Source organism: Lithobates pipiens, unplaced genomic scaffold (assembly GCF_037356315.1).
Source record: "Lithobates pipiens isolate NorthernLeopardFrog02 unplaced genomic scaffold, aLitPip1_a1.2 Scaffold_22, whole genome shotgun sequence".
In the NCBI taxonomy this organism is placed as follows: domain Eukaryota; kingdom Metazoa; phylum Chordata; class Amphibia; order Anura; family Ranidae; genus Lithobates; species Lithobates pipiens.
Genome location: NW_027507784.1, coordinates 48,853,095 through 48,878,731, shown reverse-complemented (window position 1 = coordinate 48,878,731; position 25,637 = coordinate 48,853,095). Strand labels below are relative to the sequence as shown.

The window sequence follows — 25,637 nt, the reverse complement described above, 5'->3', positions numbered from 1 at the left end:
GTTTTCATATTTTATGGTGGCTTCAAATATGTTCTTCTCTTAATGGGGATGGCACATACACTACATTGTCAAACTATCCTAATACTGTTTTCCATTCAAAAACATCTAGAATTAAATTGTTAGACCATTGCCCCTGCAGGATCCATTGGATGGAGGTTCTGTTCCACATTTTTACTATTGTGTTTTGATGAGCAAATAACAAAAGTCAAGCTTTAGCTCCTCCAATGTCTATGTATTAATTTTTTTTATGTCACTGCCCTAGACTTCTGTAGAGTGTAAGAGACTTCCCTACTGTTACACAGCTGCCTTCAATCCAGGATTTGAAATCATGTTTCCTAATTTCACCAAATAGCTGATTATAAGTAATACTGGATCTGTTTTTGTAAATGAAAATTTTGAAAAAAAAATAACGCACTATGAATTAATTGTTTTTAAATACTGGAAGGAGCAAACATATTTTATTGTTTGGATTGTCTGTTTTTGCCAAGAGTGAAGCCAGGCTCTTTTCATTCAAGTATGGTTTTTATTCAACCACAGCGCATGAGCTTTTAACAAAATTCTTGACTTACATCCCTCCAGATTCTTCCAGTTTCAACATTGTTCAAGCCCCTGAAACATGTTGGCTTTTGAATGGACACTACAAACAATAAACTTTTCCTGGACCAGTTAATAGTGTAGCACTTTTTTTTTTTTACATTCCTGGATATGTTAGTCACAAAAGCTAAACCATGGTGTATGCACAAAAGAGAGCAGTCTACTGAATCAACCATGCACTCAAGTGTATGAACTCAAGGGAATGCAGCACTTCATAGATTCATTTCCCTACTTAGTAACCTATTTTGTCAGTGGCAAAGCTGAGTCTCTCCATTTAAATTCCAGTCAAAGAGATACAATTAAAATTATGTCATTGGTAATGAGCAGCATAAAGCTCTTTTACCTTGGAGATAATCCAGAAGAGAATATTATACTGGTCCATTAAAGCCCCTATCGCCAACATTATCACGTATGATAAAGCCTCTATCACTAACATTATCAGTACGATAAAGCCCCTATCACTAAGATTATCAGTACGATAAAGCCCTTATCGCCAGCATTATCAGTACTATAAAGCCCCTATCGCCAACATTATCAGTAGAAAAAGCCCCTATCACCAACATTATCAATACAATAAAGACTCTATCGCCAACATTATCAGTACAATAAAGCCCCTATCGCCAACATTATCAGTACAATAAAGCCCCTATCACCAACATTATCAATATGATAAAGCCCCTATCGCCAACATTATCAGCACGATAAAGCCCCTATCGCCAACATTATCAGTACGATAAAGCCTCTATCGCCAACATTATCAGTAGAAAAAGCCCCTATCGCCAACATTATCAGTAGAAAAAGCCCCTATCGCCAACATTATCAGTACGATAAAGCCCCTATCACCAACATTATCAGTACTATAAAGCCCCTATCACCAACATTATCGGTAGAATAAAGCCCTATCGCCAACATTATCAGCACGATAAAGCCCCTATCGCCAACATTATCAGCACGATAAAGCCCCTATCGCCAACATTATCAATACGATAAAGCCCCTATCGCCAACATTATCAATACGATAAAGCCCCTATTGCCAACATTATCAATACGATAAAGCCCCTATTGCCAACATTATCAATACGATAAAGCCCCTATTGCCAACATTATCAATACGATAAAGCCCCATATCGCCAACATTATCAGTATGATAAAGCCCCTATCGCCAACATTATCAGTACAATAAAGCCCTTATCGCCAATATTATCAGTACGATTAAGGACCAGTTGCCATTTCTGATTTGTTATACAACTAAAGGTTCCTATATGAAAGTCTAAACAAGTCTCAAATCCAGTTGCTGTGATGCCAAAAAAAGGTTCCTGCACTACTTTTTGCAATTTCAGGTGCAACTTGCATAGACCTCAGAGCATGAAGTGGCACAGATGTCAGCCAAGTACTGCCTGAAATCTCGCTGACCTGCTACTTTGAAATCATACTACTTTGCCACTTCCAGCCTGCTGTATGTTATATGACGTCCTGGACTTTGAGTGGGGATATTTGAATGATGCCTACCAGCGATTCCCTGCACTGTAAAAAGAATCATAGTGGCTGTTTGATTATTTTTACAGGATTATTTTTACAGGAGGCGGGAGGGAACATCCCCCCCCCCCCCCCTCCTGCAACCCTCCGGTGCTTCTACTGGCTCACCTGTATGATCTGCGAGCCAGAGAAAATCGTCTGGCAGAAGATTATCATAGAGAATAACTAGCATTCTCTATGACCTTTGGAGGTCGGGCACGGCGGTATGATGTCACGCCTGTCCTAGGCAGATGTAAGCACTGCCTTTTTTTTAACAGGAAAGGCTGAGATCACTTTTTTTTTATATCTCAGTCTTTCCAGGCCATATAGACCCCAGATCTCTCTGCAAAGAGGACCTGTCCGGCCCTATTTCTATTACAAGGGATGTTTAAATTCCTTGTAATAGCAATAAAAGTGATAAAAAAAAAAAATGTTTTTAAGGGAAAGTGTAAAAAAAAAAAAAAAAAAAAAAAACCAATAATAATAATAGGGGGCGTGGCCTGGCCTGACTGGAAGATGGACGCTTAATCCCCGAGCTCCCGCTACCTCACGAAAAGCTATCTGATTAACGGAGCTAATAACAATTCTCCACTTACTACCCGATGGGGACTGCTTCAAGAAACCCCTCAACATCGCGCTCCCGTTCCCCCCGAGGGAACTCGCGCACATCAAGCAACACTATTCCGGATCTGTTCCGAGTAAATAGGGAGAACATGGCGGCGCCTCCTCAAGGCCGCACGCGGGACCAAAGGTCTCCTCATCGAAACGCGCCTATGTCTTCCTCATTGGCGTCGGGTATAGAACCCGATAACTCACAACCCGCGGTATTGTCCTCACAACCTCAGCTAAGTATCCAGGATCTGCGAACCATCGCTGCAGATATTAAGGATACCCTCTCGGCGGCCATCTCTGAGCTCCGTTTAGACATCCGTTCCCTGACTGACAGGGTGATTGTGATGGAAGAAGCTGTTTCTAAACAGGATGCCCAATTGAAGAAAACGACACATCATGTGGACACTCACACCTTAAAATTAAGATCGGTTCATATCCGCATGGAAGACCTCGACAACAGGGGGAGACGCCACAATTTGAGGGTGAGAGGCCTCCCGGAAACAGTGGAAGGTGAACAAATTTTACCCGCTGTTACTAACATCTTCAATAATCTACTGAACAGACCGCTCCATACACCTATTGCTATGGATAGAATCCACCGTGCACTAAAACCTAAAGGTAGAGCCACAGACCCTCCGAGGGATATTATATGCTGTTTACCTGACTTCAAACTGAAGGAAGATATCCTCAAACATGCCAGGGATACCCCACAAATCACTCACGGTGGCTCCACAATTCAAATCTACCAAGACCTTTCCAGCATTACACTGCAGCACCGAAGGGACCTGAGACCTCTGCTCGATGTGCTCCGCGCAAACGGGATTGTATACAAATGGAAATTCCCATTTTGTCTCTCGGCCTCAGCTCAGGGTCGCACTGCCAATTTGAGAGTACCCGAAGACTTACCTCACTTCTGTGGTAACCTTAACATCCCTCTGGTCGATGTTCCGAATTGGTTTGCAGACTTCAGACGCTCTGCAGTACAAAAAAATACGCCTCTGGCCGAACCCATGGAAGCTCAATCCGGTTCTAATCGGCGGCGCAGATCCCCATCCGCCTCGGATGCTCGTAGCTCACCTAGAGGTTCCTACCGTGCTCATACCCCTTCTCTCACACCACATGCGCGGAGAGCTAGAAGGGATCGCTGACTGTGTCCATAGACGCCTGTTTACTCATTTGTCGGCTGAGATTGAACCACCAGTTTTACACAAAGTTTATTCCGTGATTTCTATATTTGACTTTTAGACTGGCTTTCTGAGCTATACCCTTTACGTATACCGGATCTTTATCTCATATACCACATCGCCTTTATACTGGCTAGTTCATCATACGGTATTCTGTGGAAAGTCTGATTTTGCAGGCGGTGGGTTTTTCTTTTTTTTTTTTTTTTTTTTTTTCTTCTTCTCACCCTCAGCTATGTACCGCTATCCCATTGGCCATTCTCACTGTACATGGCAGCGGTTCCTAGTGCCTGTTACTACAACTCCCATACTGCCTTGCACGAGTAGACCTGCCCACACTGGATGACGTCAACAAAGACACTCCCTGTTGTTCAACTTCCTTGCCTACCGAGTTCTGGAATCTGTCCTCTATAACATTCCTTTGCAGTAGCGCTGCAACTCGCAAGTTTCTGTTGCTTACGCTGATCTCAGATGTCACTCCCGGAGTTTCAACACTTACACGCTGCAAGTTTTGTTTTATTTTCTTCTCTCGATTATAGTGCACTATAATATTCTTCGTTCGAGAGCTTACTTGTTGATGACTAATTGTCACTCAGTTTCCTCTGAGAAGCCATATTTGGCCGCTGGTCTCACTCAGGGCGAACGATCCTTTCTTTCATGTTTGTTAAAGTTGACTTTGCAATAGCGGGACATTAATACACCATGTTACCTATGTAGTTCCCCTTTCATCCGGATCGCTTAACTTATAAGAGGTACTTCAATGTCTTGGATTCGGATGTCAGGATCTCCTGTTCTACCCCATATGCCTTAGTGGTAAATATGTATTGCTTATGAATGTCTGTTAGATGTCTTTCTCTTTCAGAGTTATAGTTAAGTATGGCTTCTCTCTACTTAATGGCGGTAGTTCGACCTTTGTTTATGCCATTCATGTTTAGTGTCTCACACTAGGAGTTTTTTTTTTTTTTTTTTTCAAAAGATATCTATGTTGATGAAGCGCTTCACCATACAGTTTCTCAAGATACCTATAAACTCCTTTTTAGTTGCTAAAAATGCGATAGGTCCCCTTAATTCCCCATATAACATTTGCTTTACATTGTTTATCTCCTTCTTTTACTTGTTATGCAGTGAGGTAGCATAATAGCCATACCTCTTCTATTTTTACTCGTTATCTATCTTCCCGGTCCGGCTGGAACCGACCCCCATTCAGTGCGAGTTAACTGTAGATCCTTTCGGAATAGGGAGGATTTGCGGTACCTTGCACTGTACATCTACCGATCCTCATATTTTCGAGACAGGGTGTTACCCTCACTCCCATTGTCTCATCGGTTTGATACTTCCCCCCCCCCCTTTTTATTTCCTTTAAGAGACAAACAGAAAAGAAAGCACCGGTAACTACCGTTCTTTAGTGCATCTATATACCCGGTCACTTTATCTCATTCTTTCAACTAAGTCCTCCCCCAGTATCTCCCTTCTAATCAGATTGGGCTACCATGACTACATCTGGGTCAACACTCCCGGACACCCCTTCCCATTTGCAGCTCAAACTTTACTCCATTAACATCCAAGGTCTTAACACACCTGAAAAACGATCAAAATTCTTATCTGCAATACATCATTCCAAAGCTCATATTGTTCTTGTCCAAGAAACTCATTTTAGGGCGGATAGTATACCGAAACTACACAGCAAACACTTTCCCACGGCGTTCCACGCACCTAACCATGATGCTAAATCCAAGGGAGTTTCTATTCTAATTTCCAGACACTGCCCAATTAAAATCGATGATGTCATGAAAGACAAACTGGGCAGGTTTCTGTTTCTAAAAGGTACGCTACACAACAAACCCATAACCCTTGCAAATATTTACGCACCTAATGCGCATCAAGTCACTTTCATTCGCAACACCTTTCAACACCTAACCCTATTTACAGCTGGTGCCCTTATTGTAGGTGGAGACCTTAATGTTGCCCTCAACCCCTCTCTTGACTCCTCTTCAGGCACCACCTCTATAGCATATAAAACTTTACGTGCGATTAAACTACAATTCCACGACCTCCTACTTCATGATACTTGGCGAACGCTACATCCTAACGTAAAAGATTTTACCTTTTTTTCTCCCCCCCACAATAAATATTCAAGATTAGACTATTTCTTTCTCTCCCAAAACGAATTAGCGTTTCTGACTAAAGCCACCATTGAACCAAAAATCATTTCAGATCATAACCCAATATCCATGACCCTGAATATCCCGAATATTATAGCGTATACACGTATTTGGCGTCTAGATAATTCCTTACTCGCGGATTCTGATATAGTCCAATCTATCTCCAAAAATCTTTCCAATTACTTCCTAGAAAATTCCGGTGGAGAATCCACTCCAACTACAGTATGGGCTGCTCGCAAATGTGTCCTTAGAGGGGATTTCATGTCCTTATCAGCCTCACGAAACAAACTTAGAAAAGCGCACATCGAAGCTCTAACTAAACGCATTCACACTTTGGAAAAAAAACACAAAGCCTCTCTGGCTGATACTGTGCTAACAGAATTGACCAACGCACGAGAAGAACTTCTGACAGTGCTCCATAAAAAAATGAAACGAAATTTCACCCTCTCCCAGAGGATCTTCTATGAGCACAGTAACAAGTCAGGAAAGCTATTAGCTAGAGCCCTCCAGGCTAAGAAGGCAACTCACACTATACACGAGCTCAGAAGTAATACGGGTGGAAAAATTTCCAAAACGGAGGACATAATGGACAAATTCGTCCATTACTTCTCAGAACTGTATCACCTCCCCTCCCCCCAACAACCTAACTCCTTGATAGATCGTGAGACTTCTATCCGCACATTCTTGCAACAATATGCTCCTACCCCTCTCACAAGTGAAGAGTCCGAAGCCTTGAACGCTCCAATCACTGTTGCTGAAACTATACATGCCCTGAAACAAATGAAGCCCGGAAAGAGCCCCGGACCCGACGGCTTCCCTCTAAGCTACTATAAGACTTTCCAAGATCCCTTACTCCCTCATTTGGTCAATACCTTCAACCACCTCTCAAAATCCGACGATTTACCAAAAGAATTCTTAGAAGCCCATATCACCCTTATCCCTAAACCTAATAAAGACCCCTTGTTGGTAACTAACTACCGCCCCATCTCCCTACTTAATGTGGATATCAAAATATACGCCAAAATTTTAGCCAATCGTATCCTGCCACACCTCCCTCAATTGATTGACCTGGATCAAGTTGGTTTTGTCCCTGGTAGGGAGGCGAGGGACAATACCACAAAAGCGATAAATATACATCACTGGCTCACCACCACGGCCACTCCTGGCTTTATGCTATCCCTTGACGCGGAGAAGGCGTTTCGACAGGGTGGCTTGGGACTACATGGAGGAAACTCTTAGGACAATAGGAATCCCACCACATTTACTGCAGATGATCATGGTCCTCTATTCGTCCCCCACGGCTAAAATCAAAATTAATGGTCGCCTGTCGAACGCCTTCTCCATCCTCAACGGTACCCGCCAGGGATGCCCCCTCTCACCTCTAATTTTTATACTCACGATGGAACCTCTACTCCGTAAACTTAGGGATAATCCGAACATAAAAGGAGTGCCAATTAAACATAAAACGTATAAAATAGCAGCATACGCTGATGACATCCTGCTCTTCCTGTCGGACCCCATCACCTCTATTCCCAACTTATTAAATGATTTTAATTTTTTCCAAACCCTCTCCAACTTGAAAATTAACTTCAATAAATCAAAGGCTCTCAACATCTCCCTACCATCCTCATTAGTGAATCAATGTATTCTCAACTTCCCCTTTGGATGGGAAAGGGATTCCATTACTTACCTGGGCATACAAATTCCCTCCACCTTAAATTCCCTTTATACAAAAAATTTTCAGCCACTCCTTCATTCTATCCAAACTGATTTACAGAAATGGAAACTTGGTCCCTTCTCCTGGTTTGGTAGATTGGCCATTTTAAAAATGAACATTTTGCCAAGGATACTTTATTTACTTCAAGCTATCCCTATTAATTTGCCGCCTTCCTTTTTCGCTCATACAATAAATTGAGTAGACTTTTTATCTGGAAATCCGGGATCTCTAGAATCAGCTGGCAAAAACTTACGCTCCCCAAAACTTTTGGAGGCCTCGGAGTCCCAGATATACAAAAATATTATCTTGCTTGCCACTTAAACAGAATTCTAGACTGGCATTCCCATACACTTCACAAAGATTGGGTTGGACTGGAGCAAACTTTCTCTTGCCTCCCTTTAGAAAATCTACCTTGGATACGCAAATCCCACATTCAACGCAAACTTTCCACTCACCCCTTTATACAAGCTTCACTCCTGCGGTTTCACCAAGCATGCTCACACCTAAAGCTGGTTCCCACAAATGGCCCAATGACCCCACTGAGTCAAAACCCTGAATTTCCACCGGGTCTTCCTCTTCGCCCACCACATACTACTCCCTCTGGCCCCAAGCCAAGAGCATCTAACTTCTTCCACGAGGGCGAACTCCTATCCCATCAACTTATGGTCTCCGCCTTCCCAGAATATCAAATCCCATTCTTCAAATACTTGCAGTTGAGACATTTCTTCCAGGATTCGAAACTTGGTGCTCAATGGCATAGAGATCTTACTCCCTTTGAATCCTTATGTGCTAGTACTGAACCTCAAAGACATGTTATTTCCACAGTCTATACGCTCCTTTTCGCATCCCATGAGATCAAAACGGACAAAATTGTCCAACAATGGGAATCCGACTTGCACCTAGATCTCTCTCCGGCGGATTGGGAATTAATATTTCACAATATACACAAGGGTTCTGTAAACGTCTCAACTCAGGAAAACCGATACAAAATATATGCTAAATGGTATAGAACTCCTGACAAAATTCATAAATTCGCCTCGGCGGTTCCCCCGACATGCTGGAGATGCAATAATGCTTTGGGCACTTTGCTGCATATTTGGTGGGAATGCCCTCTACTGCAAGTGTTTTGGCTTGAAATACACAGATTGATCTCTCAAATTACCACCTATTCCCCTGACTTGACCCCCGCCCAATTCCTACTACATTACAGTCCCACTACAACCCGGAGCTACACCAAATCCCTGACCATTCATCTCATTAACGCAATCAACTTATGCATTCCGGTGCTCTGGAGAACTACTTCTCCCCCTACCATAACAGATTGGATAAAAAGGGTAGACAAAATTTCGGAAATGGAAGAACTTATCCATCAGGCCAAAGATACCCCAAACATTTACGGGCATACTTGGGCTGTTTGGAAACACTTCAGATCTTCTGGGCTACCTAGACAAATACACTCTTACCCAACACACAACCCCCTTCCTGATAACCGCACTCTGCCTATCCCGTAACTCCAAGGACCAGTTGACTTGTTTTTTTTTTTTTTTTTTTTTTTTCCTTTCCCCTCCCTTCTTCTCTCCCCTTCTACGAACAGCTGTGCTACATAATTATTGCCTTGAAAATAATACTCTATCAACGGCAGTAAGGTTTTGACTATCACTCTTTTAAGAATCCCTACTCGGTACCGTCACCGGTCACAGTCAGATCCCAGCAGGGGTGACCGGAGATGTTGTTCTACACACTAGACCCATTGCTGTTCAGCCTATGACTTTATTATTTTGTCTTTCTTTCTTTCTATATAGTTTCTACTATATACTGGAGTGCTATTTCCTTTTTAATTCTAACAATGATACCTGACCCACTTTTATCTTCCCTCACATTTGGAGGGTATAACCGTTTGTCTAATTACTAGGCCTATGTATTACTGCAACGGATTCTATTTTATTTTATTTTATTTTATTTTACTTTATTTTACTCTATTATATTTTGTCTTACTTCATTTAATTCTCTATGTATACGTTATATTCAATCAGTTTTTCATATGCATTGTATGTATTAAGGTCAATTATATTTCTGTACTACATGCAAGACTTGTCATATACCGTGTAACCAATGTTTGTAGACACTTGATAAAACTTGAATAAAATTTTTTGGGAAAATAAATAAATAAATAAATAATAATAAACAAAAAAAAATAGAAACCGTCCCATCCCCATGTGCACATACTTGCGTCACGCCCAAATATGTAAACGGCATTCAAACCACACATGTGAGGTATCGCCACAAACATTACAGTGAGAGCAATATTTCTAGCCCAAGATCTCTTCTGTAACTCTAAACAGGTAACCTGTAAAAATTCTCACCTATAAGGGTTTTTAAGTACCGAAGTTTGGTGCCATTCCACGAGTGTGTGCAATGTTAAAGCATGACATTAGGGATGAGCTTCGAGTTCGAGTCGAACTCATGTTCTACTCGAACATTGCCTGTTCGCCTGTTCAGCGAACAGTGAACAATTTGGGCTGTTCGCAGCAAATTCGAAAAGCCGGAACACCCTATACAAGTCTATGGGAGAAATCTAAAGTGCTCATTTTAAAGGGTAATATGCAGGTTACTGTCCTAAAAAGTGTTTGGGGACCTGGGTCCTGCCCCAGGGGACATGGATCAATGCAAAAAAAAGTTTTAAAAACTACCGTTTTTTCAGGAGCAGTGATTTTAATAATGATTAAAGTGAAACAATAAAAGTGTAATATTCCTTTAAATTTCGTAGCTGGGGGGTATCTATAGTATGCCTGTGAAGGGGCGCATGTTTCTGGTGCTTAGAACTGTCCCTGCACAAAGTGTCATTTGTGCAGGAAAAAAAGACTTTTAAAATCACTTGCGGCTAAATTGTCGGCTCCCCGTAATACAGAGAACACTCAATGAGTGTTCTCTGTATTAGCCGACAATTCATTCATTCATTGATTAAAAAAAAAAAGCGTGGGGGTTCCCCTAAATTCAATTACCAGGCCCTTCAGGTCTGACATGGATATTAAGGGGAACCCCGTGTCAAATTTTAAAAAAAATTGACGTGGGGGTCCCCCTAAATATCCATACCAGACCCTTCAGGTCTGATATGGATATTAAGGGGAACCCCACATCAAATTTTTAAAAAAATTGACGTGGGGGTCCCCCTAAAAATCCATACCAGACCCTTTATCCGAGCACGCAACCTGGCAGGCCGCAGGAAAAGAGGGGGGGACGAGAGAGCGGCCCCCCTCCCTCCTGAACCGTACCAGGCCACATACCCTCAACATTGGGAGGATACTTTGGGGGTCTGTGACCCCTCAAAGCACCTTGTCCCCATGTTGATGAGGACAAGGGCCTCATCCTCACAACCCTGGCCGGTGGTTGTGAGGGCCTGCGGGAGGGGGGCTTATCAGAATCTGGAAGCCCCCTTTAACAAGGGGACCCCCAGATCCCGCCCCCCTGTTTGAAATGGTAAGGGGGTACAAAAGTACCCCTACCATTTCACAAAGAAAGTGTCAAAATGGTTAAATAAGACAAACACACTTATGAAAAATTCCTCAAGAGGAGTGCCAGAATTGGCCCCGGTATGGAAGTGGTTTAAGTGATGTAGCGCTATTTCAAAGTAGCATCAATTTGAACAGTAATATAAAACACATCTCCACACATCACAGAATAGTGTAGCATCAACAATATGTGTGATCAAGTCATACATTATGATATGCAAAAACTGAGTATGATACAAATCAAACTGTCATGTTTAGTTTGTGGGGAAATACACAGTTGACAGAGGTGGTCAGGACTAGGTGTGAAGTACAGGCTTGTAAATCAGCAGTGACAATGCTGCTAGCCACACTGCCTGCAACCTTTTTTTCTTCCACTGTACTGCAAGCAGGCACAGCCTACATGTAGTGCCACTTTATGTAGGCTGTGCCACACCATCACTGGAAACTGCATTAGGTGGGCATCACTAGCAGGGTAACAAGGTGTTTGTGGGACTTTGCAGAGAAAACTGTAAGTACAGATGCCCTTAAAATTAAGTGACACAGTATATATACACACACCCTTTTTTTTTCTTTAATGGTCCAACTTAAACATAAAAGACAGAGTATCCGGAGACTGCTTGTTGCTTTTAAGGGAATTGGGAAAGCATGTGGCCCGTCTTGCTACTACAGTATTCAAACCCACAGCAAACCCTCTAAAATTTGAGTGGTTGCTATGGGATACCCTTTACACATTTTCATTGTCCTCCGCAATGCCTTAATGGATACACCTGCTTGTTTTTTCATACAAGTATACATTATACTACAAATAAAAACTTACTGGTGAAATCTGAAAATGCTTTATCTTCTGCCCATGACACATGGAAAGAACAAATGATTTTGGTGCACTTTGGCTGTCACGGAGCAAAAATACTCTAGAAAAAATACAAAAATTTAAGGTACAAAATAATCTCAAAGACATCAGATTGTTTGCAAAAATCTTATCCCCATTAGCACTTAGCCCCCAGTTCACATCGGCGCAAATTGACATCCAAATTGACAGGTCAAATCTGAGCCTATTGCCAGAAATAAGAGCGTCCCAATCGGCACAATGCCAACTTTGCGGCAAAGCACCAATTTCCAAGAGTAGTCATGGCTCTACCTTTGGAAACTTTGGGGGTCGATTTCAATAGACATCTGTGCATTGAATAAAATGTCTTTCAAGTTGCCCCCAAAGCCGGACTGAAATGGGGCTTTGAAATTGTGCGAGGTTCAGATGAATTTGCACAATTTCAAAGCCGTGTTCAGTGTGAAAGAGGAATTAATTGTATTGCTGTTATCCCCTGATTGATTAATTATTGCATGGAATTCCTGTCTGATTGCTCACTTTTATTGACCCATCCTTAGGGAATATTGATTATTTATTCACAACAACAAAAATCTGTATATATGCTTTTTTTTTGGTTCTTGTATGTGCTTTTCTGCACAGTTTACTGTCTGAATAGCACTGTAAAAAATGTAGAAAGCGTTCAGAATATCAGATAGGACTTAAGAATAGATCCCTGGGTTAGAAGTGGAAGGAGATAATACTGAAGTATGTGATTATGCTTTCAATGAAACTTCAATGGCTTAAGTATTGATTTATCCCTATAGGTCCAAGCTGTCAAGTTTGTGTAGTCCACCAGCTGGCATAGACTACATAACAGATGAACTTCAAAACACCTCTCTGATCCAGGAATAAAAACATTAACCCAGAAACTTTCTTTACAGTATATTATTTACTTATAAAGTCTTAAAAATAGTGTTTTTGGAAATATGTTAGGAATTTCAAGAACAAGCATACATTTAAAAGTTCTTTAACCACTTCCCGACTGTCTCACGCAGATATACTGCGGAAGAAGGGCACATACAGGCAGATTAACGTACCTGAACATTACCCTTCAAGAGGCGGCTTGCGGGCGTGCTCGCCCGCCGGGAGCTCCGTGACCATGATCCACTGGGCATACACGCGATCGTCTCACGGTGAGAAAGAACGGGGAAATGCTAATATAAACAAGCATCTCCCTGTTCTGCCTAATGACACTGTCACTGATCAGCTCTCCCAGTAATCGGGAGCACTGATCAGTGACGTGTCACACAGCCCCCCCCCCCCACAGTTAGAATCACTCCCAAGGACACACTTAACCTCTACAGCGCCACATAGCGGCTAACCCCTTCACTGCCAGTGACATTTTTACAGTAATTTTTTAGTATTTTCTGTATTAATGCCAATGGTCCCAAAAATGTGTCAAAATTGTCTGATGTGTCCACCATAATGTTGCAGTCACAATCAAAATCGCCGATCACTGCCATTACTAGTAAAAAAAAATGATCAATAAAAATGCCATAAAACTATTCCCTATTTTGTAGACACTATAAGTTTTGCGCAAACCAATCAATAAACGCTTATTGCTAATTTTTTTACCAAAAATATGTAGAAGAATACGTTATCAGCCTAAACTGAGGAAAAAAAAATTTGGGGATATTTATTATAGCAAAAAGTAAAAAATAATGTGTTTTTTTTTTTTCTAATTTGTTGCTACTTTTTTTGTTTATAGCGCAAAAAATTAAAAACGCAGAGGTGATCAAATACCACCAAAAGACAGCTATATTTGTGGGGAAAAAAGGACGTCAATTTTGTTTGGGAGCCACGTCACTCAACAGCTCAATGGTTAGTTAAAGCGACGAAGTGCTGAATCGCAAAAAGCTCTCTGGTCAGGAAAGGGGTAAATTCTTCCAGGGCTGAAGTGGTTAATATATTGTGAAACATTAAGCAAGTGTGTAAATATAAACTTTAACATTGTGTCCTTCTATTGCTATCCACCAAGACCATTGGATTGGATGCTCACAAAGGGGTCTCTGAATTAATAAGTGTTAGGAGAGATACAATTGCCTGTTATGTATCATTAAGAATTTTGTAGATGCATTTTCCATGCAGCTTCTATTCCTAAACATAATGCATATTAAGCTTGTGCAATTAATAACAAGGATGTAGAATCTCTAACAGACTGGGTTTTAAAAATTACAGTAAAATAGCTCATAGCGTTTTTCAAAAACGTTTGTGCAATTCACAAATAGATGCTACTAAAATAAAGCTTATTTATTTCATCAGGATGTGGAGTATTTATCTCATGAAACTGTTTGGTATTTTACAGTATCTCATGATGGATACAGTGGAGAAGGTTTAGAACCCCTGCCAGTTTTTATTGCTAATAAAGAAGTAAAATGGTTGAAACTGTAGAAATATGCCTAATCAGTGCGGTCCCTGAAGCATACAGTGAGGCAAACAAGTATTTGACCCCTTGCTGATTTTGTACGTTTGCCCACTGACAAAGTAATGATTGTCTAGAATTTTAATGGTTGTACCGGTTCACACTACAGCGACTTGGGATCCAACTTGTCAGACCTCAAGTCACCCCAAGTCGCTGGACATAAGAAAATCCATTAAAAGAAATGAGAACTGTCTTAATGTACACTACTGAAAGCTGCTCCGACTTCAGAAAAGGTTCCTGTACTACTTCAAGGTGACTTCTAGCCGACTTGTAAACATAGATTTCAATGGACGTTGCCTCCAAGTTGGATCCTTATCTTAATTGATGTGATTTGGATCCGACATTACAGGAAGATTACCCAAGAATTCCTTGAAATTGCTTCGAAGTTACCTTGAAGTTGCTTCAAAGTTGCCTTGAAGTTGCCTTGAAGTTGCCTGGCAAAGTTGTGCCAACTTTCAGGTCACTGTAGTGTGAACCAGCACTTAGAGACAGAATAACAACAAAAATATCCAGAAAAATGCATTTCAAAAAAGTTATAAATTGAACAAAAAAGTTATAAATTGATTTGCATTTTAATGAGTGATTACGTATTTAACCCCTTCGCAAAGCATGACTTAGCACTTGGTGGAGAAACTCTTGGCATTCACAGACATTCGACGTTTCTTGTAGTTGGCCACCAGGTTTGCACACATCTCAGGAGGGATTTTGTCCCACTCCTCTTTGCAGATCCTCTCTAAGTCATCAAGGTTTCGAGGCTGATGTTTGCTAACTCGAACCTTTAGCTCCCTCTACATATTTTCTATGGGATTAAGGTCTGGAGACTGGCTAGGCCACTCCAGGGCCTTAATGTACTTTTTCTTGAGCCACTCCTTTGTTGCCTTTATCAGTGTGTTTTGGGTCATTGTCATGCTGAAATGGTGAGGGAAGGTGACTCTTCCATGGGGCACAGACAGCAATAAAAACTGACAGGGGTTCTAATCCATCGCTACTCCATCCAAAACTTTAAAAAAAAAAAAGTTTTGCCTTTAGTTATACTTTAAGTAAATCAGCCCCAATAATTCTGTGTTTTTCCATATTTAGGTTTCTATGCATTACTGTTGCAAAACTGAACAAAAAGGTACAGGCTATTCAGCCTGTATATATGCCTATACAGGCATATATATATTAATGAATTAATTATGATCATTACTTAATATCAGCTATGAGACTGAACTTACCCATTCACAAGTCCTTGTTGACGTATCATTTTTTGAGCTTCATCTCTTGATATTTTATGGTGGAACCAGGGTTGTGACATGTGGACTGCTAAATATTTGAACAATTTTGTAATTCAGTAGTTATCAAATATGTACAAAATTAAACAAAATTAAAGACCAATACTATAGTAGCATCCAACATTCTACTACACAGGGAAACAAAATCAGGCTTATATAAAGTCTTCAAAAGGCAGGGAAAGAAAGGAAATCCAAATAACATAGCGTAGAATTGAAATTGTTTTTATATCTAGTATATTTTTTAATGTAAAAAAGGTTAGTTTAGAAGACCCCACTTCAAAACAAGTGAGCTGAGATATGAGCCCATTCAGAACATTTTAATTAATTGAAGCTGAGGGGCCTGGAGGCAAAAAGGTAGCCAATAGGTTGCTGTAGGAAGAATATCTACCTGTCCTTTCTAATGTGACCCACATGGCAACTAAGCTGCCTATGTTGTTTAATCCACATAAACTTATCAGAAAGCATCTCTTAGGTAATGCCAATCAGGTTTATTGACATCAGTTTGGTCCTTTCCTATACAGGCATACCCCACTTTTAAGTAGACAATGAGGTTTATTTACTAAAGCTAGAAAGTGCAAAATCAGGCTCACTTCTGCATAGAAACCAATGAGCTTCTAACCCCAGCTTGTTCAATTAAACTTTGAAGCTCATTAGTTTCGATGCAGAAGTGAGTCTGATTTTGCACTTTCCAGCTTTAGTAAATAAACCCCATTGTGTACTTAAAAGTGGGGTATGCCTGTACAGCTTTTTTTTCTCTTTAAAATGTTTATGAAATAAGCCAGATTGTAGCAGGAAAAATAAGCACCTTATATTAAAAATAAACATCATTAATACATTTCTGACATTTTTTGACTGATTAAACAAATGTAGAATTAAGTTGGAATTTAAGTAAGTGAGTAAATCTTCTATTTCTGGCAAAAAAATTGTGCTTTTGAATATTTTCAGTATCATCAACCTGAAACTAGTGTTATCCAAACTAGTCTACCCAAAGTGAAAAAAAAAAGTTTTGCCTATAGTCACTTTAAGGAGTGATAACCTTTATATTTATCCATTTTTTCCCCCCATAAAAGCTGTTAAAAGATTGATGACAGTATAATAGCAGCCTTATAGTTACATAAAGACACCAGTCCATCCTGAGTGTCTACAATTGTCCCTATCCCTGTACATTACACACTCACATCAGTTGCTACCCTCAAGGAGTCCACAATCCAAGGTCCCCAATCTTATACTAGGGCCAATTTTGGACAGAAGCCAATTAAGCTACCTGCATGTCTTTTGGAGTGTAGGAGGAAACTGGAGTACACCCACGCAGGCACAGGGAGAACATGCAAACTCCAGGCAGGTAGTGTTGTGGTGTGGTGTGGTTGGAATTTAAACCAGCAACCCTTTTTACTGCTAGGCAAGACTGCTACCCACTACACCACTGTGCCGCCCCAATAGTAGTAGTAAGGCCACTTTTTGCAGAACATGCTAAATTAAGTAAATCAAACAGTTTAAGCCAGTGATGGCGAACCTTGGCACCCCAGATGTTTTGGAACTACATTTACCATGATGCTCCGCTACACTGCAGAGTGCATGAGCATCATGGGAAATGTAGTTCCAAAACATCTGGGGTGCCAAGGTTCGCCATCACTGGTTTAAGCATTAGGCTAGGTTCACATTGCTGCGATGCGGGAACGCCGCGAATCCGCGGCGTTTTCCCGCATCGCATACCTCCCGCCGGCAGTTCACACTGCCCTATGCGGACGGCTGGGGGTGTCAATGTTATGTTAATGACACCCCCAGATCCGTCGGCATATCGCAGTGCGATCTGCCGACTCGCACAGGAATCGGATCGCATGGTGTGAACCCCCATGCGATCCGATTCCGTTGCGGACCCAAAAAAGGGTCCCGTGCGAGTTTGCTGCGGGACTGCTGCGAGTTCAGCCATACTATCTGTATGGCTGAACTCGCAGCGCTACGGGGATCGGATGTGATTTGCTGTGCGAATCACATCCGGTTCTCCCCCCGCAGCGGTGTGAACCCAGCCTTAACGTGCACCTGAAACCAAAAGTGAAGGTTTGCAATATCATATGAAACATCTTGAAGTGATAACTGTGTCTAAGCAGTATCCTAAAATGTTTTTTTTTTTTAGAATTTTGGTATGTGAGTGTGCCTGGGCACACCTGTGCCTACATCCCATAACCTCCGACTGCTGGAGGTTTGGAGAGTAATTTGGTGAGGTCACTACAGTCCTGCCTCTACCAAGCTCTTTTATTGCTGTCCATATGTCAAAATGTTATTGCTGTCCATATATCTACTGGAAAGTCATGGTGACAGAAAGTAAGAGAGAGTATCCCCAAGGGTGACACAGTCAACAGTAAAAAAAAAAACTAATATAGGTTCTACCATTCCCCACTCAAACTAAAACTTAAAAAAAATGGTTTTATTGCTGAATTTTAAGTTTATATGCTTACCTAAGTTCATTGAAGAATTCTGAGAACTCGTATTAATTCCATGTAAATTGATCCTACCACTGCTTTTTCTCTGTGTGAAAAAAAAATGTTACTGTAATAAAATTAATTGATAAGTGCTAATACATTTTATTATATAAAATGAATATATATATATATATATATATATATATATATATATATATATATATATATATATATATATATATATATATATATAAAATCTATATCGGTGGTTCTCAACCCAGTCCTCAAGTACCCCCAACAGGCCATGTAAACATGAAAAGCACTGCTCTATATTACCAAAAGTATTGGGACGTCTGCCTTTACATGCACATGAGCTTTGATGGCATACAGTGGTGTGAAAAAGTGTTTGCCCCCTTCCTCATTTCCTGTTCCTTTGCATGTTTGTCACACTTAAGTGTTTCGGAACATCAAACCAATTTAAACAATAGTCAAGGACAACACAAGTAAACACAAAATGCAATTTGTAAATGAAGGTGTTTATTATTAAAGGTGAAAAAAATCCAAACCATCATGGCCCTGTGTGAAAAAGTGATTGCCCCCTAAACCTAATAACTGGTTGGGCCACCCTTAGCAGCAACAACTGCAACCAAGCGTTTGCGATAACGTGCAATGAGGCTTTTACAGCGTCCTGGAGGAATTTTGGCCCACTCATCTTTGCAGAATTGTCCTAATTCAGTTACATTAGAGGGTTTTCGAGCATGAACGGCCTTTTTAAGGTCATACCACAACATCTCAATAGGATTCAGGTCAGGACTTTGGCTAGGCCACTCCAAAGTCTTCATTTTGTTTTTCTTCAGCCATTCGGTGGTGGACTTGCTGGTGTGTTTAGGATCATTGTCCTGCTGCAGAACCCAAGTTCGTTTCAGCTTGAGTACACGAACAGATGGTCGGACATTCTCCTTCAGGATCTCTTGGTAGACAGCAGAATTCATAGTTCCTTTTATCACGGCAAGTCTTCCAGGTCCTGAAGCAGCAAAACAGCCCCAGACCATCACACTACCACCACCATATTTTACTGTTGGTATAATGTTCTTTTTATGAAATGCAGTGTTCCTTCTACGCCAGATATACTTGGACACACACCTTCCAAAGAGTTCCACTTTTGTCTCATCGGTCCACAGAATGTTGTCCCAAAAGTCTTGGGGATCATCAAGATGTGTTGTGGAGAAATTGAGACAAGCTTTGATGTTCTTTTTGCTCAGCAGTGGTTTTCTCCTTGGAACTCTGCCATGCAGGCCATTTTTGCCCAGTCTTTTCCTGATGGTGGAGGCATGAACGCTGACCTTAACTGAGGCAAGTGAGGCCTGCAGTTCCTTGGACGTTGTTGTGGGGTCTTTTGTGACCTCTTGGATGAGTCGTCGCTGCGCTCTTGGGGTAATTTTGGGCGGCCGGCCACTCCTGGGAAGGTTCACCACTGTTCCATGTCTTCGCCATTTGTGGATAATGGCTCTCACTGTGGTTCGCTGGATTCCCAAAGCTTTGGAAATGGCTTTATAACCCTTTCCAGACTGATAGATCTCAATTACTTTCTTTCTCAATTGTTCCTGAATTTCTTTGGGTCTCGGCATGATGTGTAGCTTTTAAGGACTTTCTGGTGGACCTTACTGTGTCAAGCAGCTCCTATTTAAGTGATGCCTGTGAACAGGTGTGGCAATAATCAGGCCTGGGTGTAGCTTGAGAAATTGAACTCAGGTGTGGACAACCACAGTTATAGTATGTTTTAACAAGGGGGGCAATCACTTTTTCACACATGGCCATGATGGTTTGGATTTTTTTTCACCTTTAATAATAAACACCTTCATTTACAAATTGCATTTTGTGTTTACTTGTGTTGTCCTTGACTATTGTTTAAATTGGTTTGATGTTCCGAAACACTTAAGTGTGACAAACATGCAAAGGAACAGGAAATGAGGAAGGGGGCAAACACTTTTTCACACCACTGTACTAGTCTTAGTCCGTAGGGTTCAATATTGAGTTTGGCCCACCCTTTGCAGCTATAACAGCTTCAACACTTCTGGGAAGGATGTCCACGAGGTTTAGGAGTGTGTCTATAGGAATGTTTGAAGTGCATTTGAGAGGTCAGATACTGATGTGGAAACGCTTAAGATTTCCCTTCACTGGAACTAAGGAGCCAAGCCCAAGCCCTAAAAAAACAACCCCACACCATAATCCTCCCTCTACCAAATGATTGGGTTGAGTGCACAAAGCAAAGTCCATAAAGACATGGATGCGAGAGTTTGTGAATCTGTTATAGCTACAAAGGGTGGGCCAATTCAATATTGAACCCTATGGACTAAGACTGGGATGCCATTAAAGTTCATGTGCGTATAAAGGCAGGTGTTAAAAATAAAACAATAAAAATGTCCCAGTACTATAACTGGTGAATTGCTGCTCCTGTGCACTTCATGCTATTTGCTTTTCTATTTTTATTGACTTTTAATTTTATTTTACCTTATTATTGTGGGGTTTCCTATTCCCTCATCAGTTGCCCTGATATGAAGGAAAAATCTTATAAATATTTTTTTTCTTAACAAATATGAGCATAAACCCTTTAAATCTGTACAGATTTGCCACAGGATATTTTGTATTTTGCTCTCAAATTCTCGTCTCATTAGAGTATGTTTGTTCATGTTTGTTCAGTTGTAGCCTAAATGCCATCTTTGAAAATATGATTGAAAACTGAATATCATAATGAGCAAAGATACAATTTTTTTAAGCTGTGTTTTATCTTTAAACCTGAACTCCGAGCTGGTGAAAATAAAATCACTAATTAAAGCAGTTATTTATTTAGCAAAAAAAACGGAACACACATAAGAATCTAATAAGAACATACATTTACAAGCTGTCACAACCAGAAGGCTCCCTAGCCACCCTGCCTATGTCCCGGAGTTTTGCCTTAAAAAACAAGACATTCAAACTGAATATATAAGAGCTTTACAACAAAAGAGCAATTAAAATGCAACAATACCAATGCCATCCGCAAAGTGAAAAATAGCAATAAGGCGGCATTCACACTTAAAGTTTTGAATCGTTGGGCAGATTTGCAGCGATTCTGTCCACGATCAAAAAGAGCCGATGTGTGAATGACAAATCATGGGACTCACACTTGAGATGCCATTCATTTGAATGACACCTAAAATCATAGAGCTGGTCTGCAGCAATTGTCGCATGATAAATCATGCAGCAATCGCGGCAAACCACATTTGGAAATTTACTAGCCTGCCATCAAACATTTGTTGGTCAAAAGTTGGACAACAATTGTCTGAAGGAGCGTACTAACAGTCAGATTTCAACACAACAGGCTGTCATCACACAATCCCTTGTCAACAATTGGATCATGTGTACGAGGCTCTAAGCCTCGTACACACGATCAGATTATTGGTCAACAGAGCGTCAGATTTTTGTCCAAAGGGCGTGTGCCAGGAACTTGTCTTGCATACAAACGGTACACAATTGTTGGCCAATAAATACAAACGTAGTGACGCATTAGATGCACTAAGAGCCGATAAAGAGGAAGTTCTATTGTCAGGGGCCACCCTTTGGACTCCTTCTGCTAATTTTGTGTTAGTAGAAGTTTGGTGAGTGTTGATTCACGCTTTTCAGTTTGTGCTTTTCAGTTCGTTCCTGAACGGCCGTTCGTCAACCAGCTATGTTGCGGAATCGGAGGAGAGAACACGCTATTATTGGTTATTGCTTATTGCTTTGACCCAAGTCCAGTCCAGGAACAGGAGGAGAAGGATTTCTTGGACCAAAAATTGGTTGCTTAATCATGATCAATTATGCCTTTGCTGCGGGAGCTCCAGGAGAATAAACCGGATGATTTTCAGAATTATCTCCGGGTGACGGACCCCTGTTTTCACCAACTCTTGGCATTGTTGACTCCCTATATTAAGAAGCAGGACACATGCATGCGGCTTTCCATTATCTTGCGGTACTTGGCAACAGGGTGAAGTCTCTAGGACCTCAAGTTTACCACTGGGATCTCCCCCTGGGCTCTGGGACTCATTATTCCAGAGACCTCCTGCTTAGCCATTATTCAAGTCCTGCAGAAGGACTATATTCGGATGTTTTTTCCTTTAACATCACATTCTATGTATTTAATGTTTGCTAATGTATTGTATTCATTTCTTGATTCCATAATTAACATTATTGTAATATGCTGTGAATGTCCCCTTTGTCCTCATGCATGCTGTAAGCTTTCCCTTCTCCTTTTTTGGCCTACATGCATATTTTCCTTCACTAACCTCCCCAGCATGCTATCCTGGTCCCATACACACGTAGCATGGTAACTTAACAATGTTTTTTGTCAGCTACATTTTTGTGCTTACCCTAAACACCCCCTAAAATGTGTCCAAATGTTATTTCTGTCCTCCAATTCAGACAAGAGGCCTTTTTTGGGGGTTCCAAACTCATTTATAACCCCCCCCCCCCCCCCCGATGCTAAGTCAACAGATACAAATACTCTATCTGCTGACTTTGCAAAACACATACACACTATCCCTCTTTTGTGGTCATATTTCTGGATGAATTCACCAAAGCATGTAGTGCAAGGGCCTGCCTGATTACCTTCAAATTGTAACATAGAAAGTTTTCATCTCCTATTATCTTGATAGGTTATTTCTGAGTGTCAAAATGTGCTGCAATTTGCACAGTGTGTATCCATATTTTTTGATTATGACGCTTCTTACCTGTCCACTGGGTTGCCAATAGTGTAAGTAAGGAGGGGCTGGCCAAAGTATCACACATTATTTATGCAAACAGCTCTCATGGAAGTGGAGAGTGTTACCTGTCCAAAACATCTACCTATTACCTCCCCCCTCCATAACATTTTTAGAATGGGCCACCAGAGGGGGTGAGGAATCAGATAAGTTGACCTTACACTTTTGTCTTTAAATACTCATTTAAGTTTTATACTTATGTTAGCCAAGCCTGTTTGTGTCAAATCTGCTTGCAATTTTATGTGTAGAAGTAGTAATTTATTTTTCCTTTTTTTGAATCCACAGTTTCCTTCCAACCCATAGCAATGGCAGGACGTGGGCAGCCCAGTTCCATCATCAGTGGGATTTTCCCAACTTTGGTGGTGCTATTGATGGAAAACATGTCCGGATTGTCCCACCACCCAACTCTGGCTCATATTATTTCAATTATAAGGGCTTTTACAGCATAGTCCTGCTAGCTATAGTGTCTGCCACATATGAGTTATTTTTTGTTGATGTTGAGAAGAACGACCGCAACTGTGATGGAGGAGTCATTATGCAGACAGAGTTCTACAAGCAGCTCCAGAATGGCACCTTAAACTTGCCACCTGCTGAGGAGAATGTTGAGGGCCTCAATTTAGTTTTTGTTGCAGATGAGGCCTTTGCTCTGAGGGAACATCTTATGAAGCCGTTTCCTATGCGGATCCTCACCCCAGAGCAGAGAATAGGGTTGAAAACACCTTTGGCATCCTCTCCAGCCAGTCCAGGCTGTTTTTAACACCAATTAACCTGGCACTATACAAAATCAACCATGTGGCATTGTGCTGCTGTATACTCCATAATTTTTTGCGGAGGAATGCTAGCATCTACCTTGCCTCAGTGCCAACTGATGTGGACGCTCCAGTGGCAGGCCCAGCTGAAGAGACTGCAGCTCGGCTTGCTGTGAGTGTGATGACGGCTCTAGAAACTGGCTGTGATGGATTGCCCTCCCAAAATTGCAGAGATATACATCAAAAATACCTTGTTTTTTTATGGGTAGAGGGGCAGTGTCTTAGCAGCAAATTGGAGCTGATCCTGAATAATATTTTTATTTGATCATAAACTCATATTTCATTTGAACAGCTGTTGTCTGTGTTTCTTATCTGTATAATATGTTCTCAAATGGCCTTTATTTTGGCCACTTGCTACAATAATGCAAACATACCTTATTATTTGCTACATGAAGTGACAATCTCTTCCTCGGCTAACTATTATGGTGTGCTGTGGGTCTGCCACACACATACAAAATTTTTGTTCTTAACGGAGCTAATGCATGAATTTCAAAAACATTATGGCTTTTCAACTCCTTTAATTTTTTGGAGGCCAAAAAATTGCCAGAATTGGCCACATTTAAGAGCACATTGTCACTGTAACTACAACTCAAATATACTGGTGTTGAACATTGAAATAATAAGCCACACATTATTTAGTAAAAAACATTTTACTCAAAGCACATTCACATGTGCATTTTAAGGTTTTAAAACAAACCAACATCTTGGTGTATAACATGTATATTTGCCATTAATAATATTTATAAATAATTCTATACATTGGATTTAATGCAGAAAACACTGAGTTCTTGATGAAGGAGGGGTGCAGGCTGTCAGACCTCCACAGAAGCCTACAGCATGTTTACAAAAATGACACCACTGACAAGAGTCACCAATGAAGGGCATTGCTTTTTGTCCATTGTGTCATCTTTGTAAACATTCTGTAGCATTCTGTGGATGTTGAACATCCTGTACCCCTCCTTCATAAAGAGCTCAAATCCCCCATCAACACAGATGGTGTTGTTGCAGGAATCCCTCCTGCCGGGCCATTGTCTTCTGCTGGTAGGGGAAGCTGTCCCCATCGAGAGAAGACAGTGATTATTGCTAGCGGCTATAGCAGGTGAAATCCAGCATGCTGGTTGTACCCAAGTTGATAGATCAATCAACTTGGTAATTCAGCCTGCCCATATACAGTTCGGATCTCGGCCAGCTCCTGCTGAACCAGCCGAGATTTGAACAGTGTATAGTCTGCATAACTCTACTAGCATGTGAAATTTTAACTGCCTATGTAAGTTAATGAAAAAGTTATGGCCACATTTGCATTACATTCGGTAGTCCTTGTATTTTTGAAAAAGGATACTGACCATTTTGTTAACAACATTCCATAACAATTCACACAACAATGCATGCATGAAAAAAAACATGTTCTACAATACAGATGGCAATGCAGAAATCACACATACCCGCCATAACAATCCCTCCTGAAGAGCAATGGACAATGCTTCTGTGGGATTTTCTATGACTCTGCTTTTATGACCAGAAAAATCCATCGCCACAAGAGAGTTTTCCGATATGCTTCTCTAAAATTTAGAACATATGCAAACACAACCTAATTAACTTCATCATTATATGCATATTATTTAGTAAGGGATCAATTCAAAGTACATGTACTGCTTCAAGTGTCACTTTATCCAAGGAACATATCTCATGAGTAGGGATGAGGTTAAGGTTTGTCACTACCATGGGTTTGAGGCTAATCCTGCACGGTCATGATTTGTGGTTCCAGCTAATTTATGTGCA

At 40.9% G+C, this 25,637-nt stretch overlaps 1 protein-coding gene across 2 annotated transcripts in view; it reads right to left on the bottom strand.

Annotated features, from left to right (window-relative positions):
* Nucleotides 1-25,637, bottom strand: part of GRB14 (growth factor receptor bound protein 14) — a 122,180-nt gene that overhangs the window by 3,629 nt on the left and 92,914 nt on the right. For both annotated transcript variants that reach the window (XM_077447571.1, XM_077447570.1), the window contains 4 exons: nucleotides 25,301-25,417; nucleotides 18,308-18,377; nucleotides 15,795-15,882; nucleotides 12,108-12,201 (listed from right to left, as the gene is read on the bottom strand). In XM_077447571.1, the coding sequence (XP_077303697.1) occupies nucleotides 12,108-12,201; nucleotides 15,795-15,882; nucleotides 18,308-18,377; nucleotides 25,301-25,417 (369 nt within the window). The remainder of the gene's footprint in view (nucleotides 1-12,107; nucleotides 12,202-15,794; nucleotides 15,883-18,307; nucleotides 18,378-25,300; nucleotides 25,418-25,637) is intronic.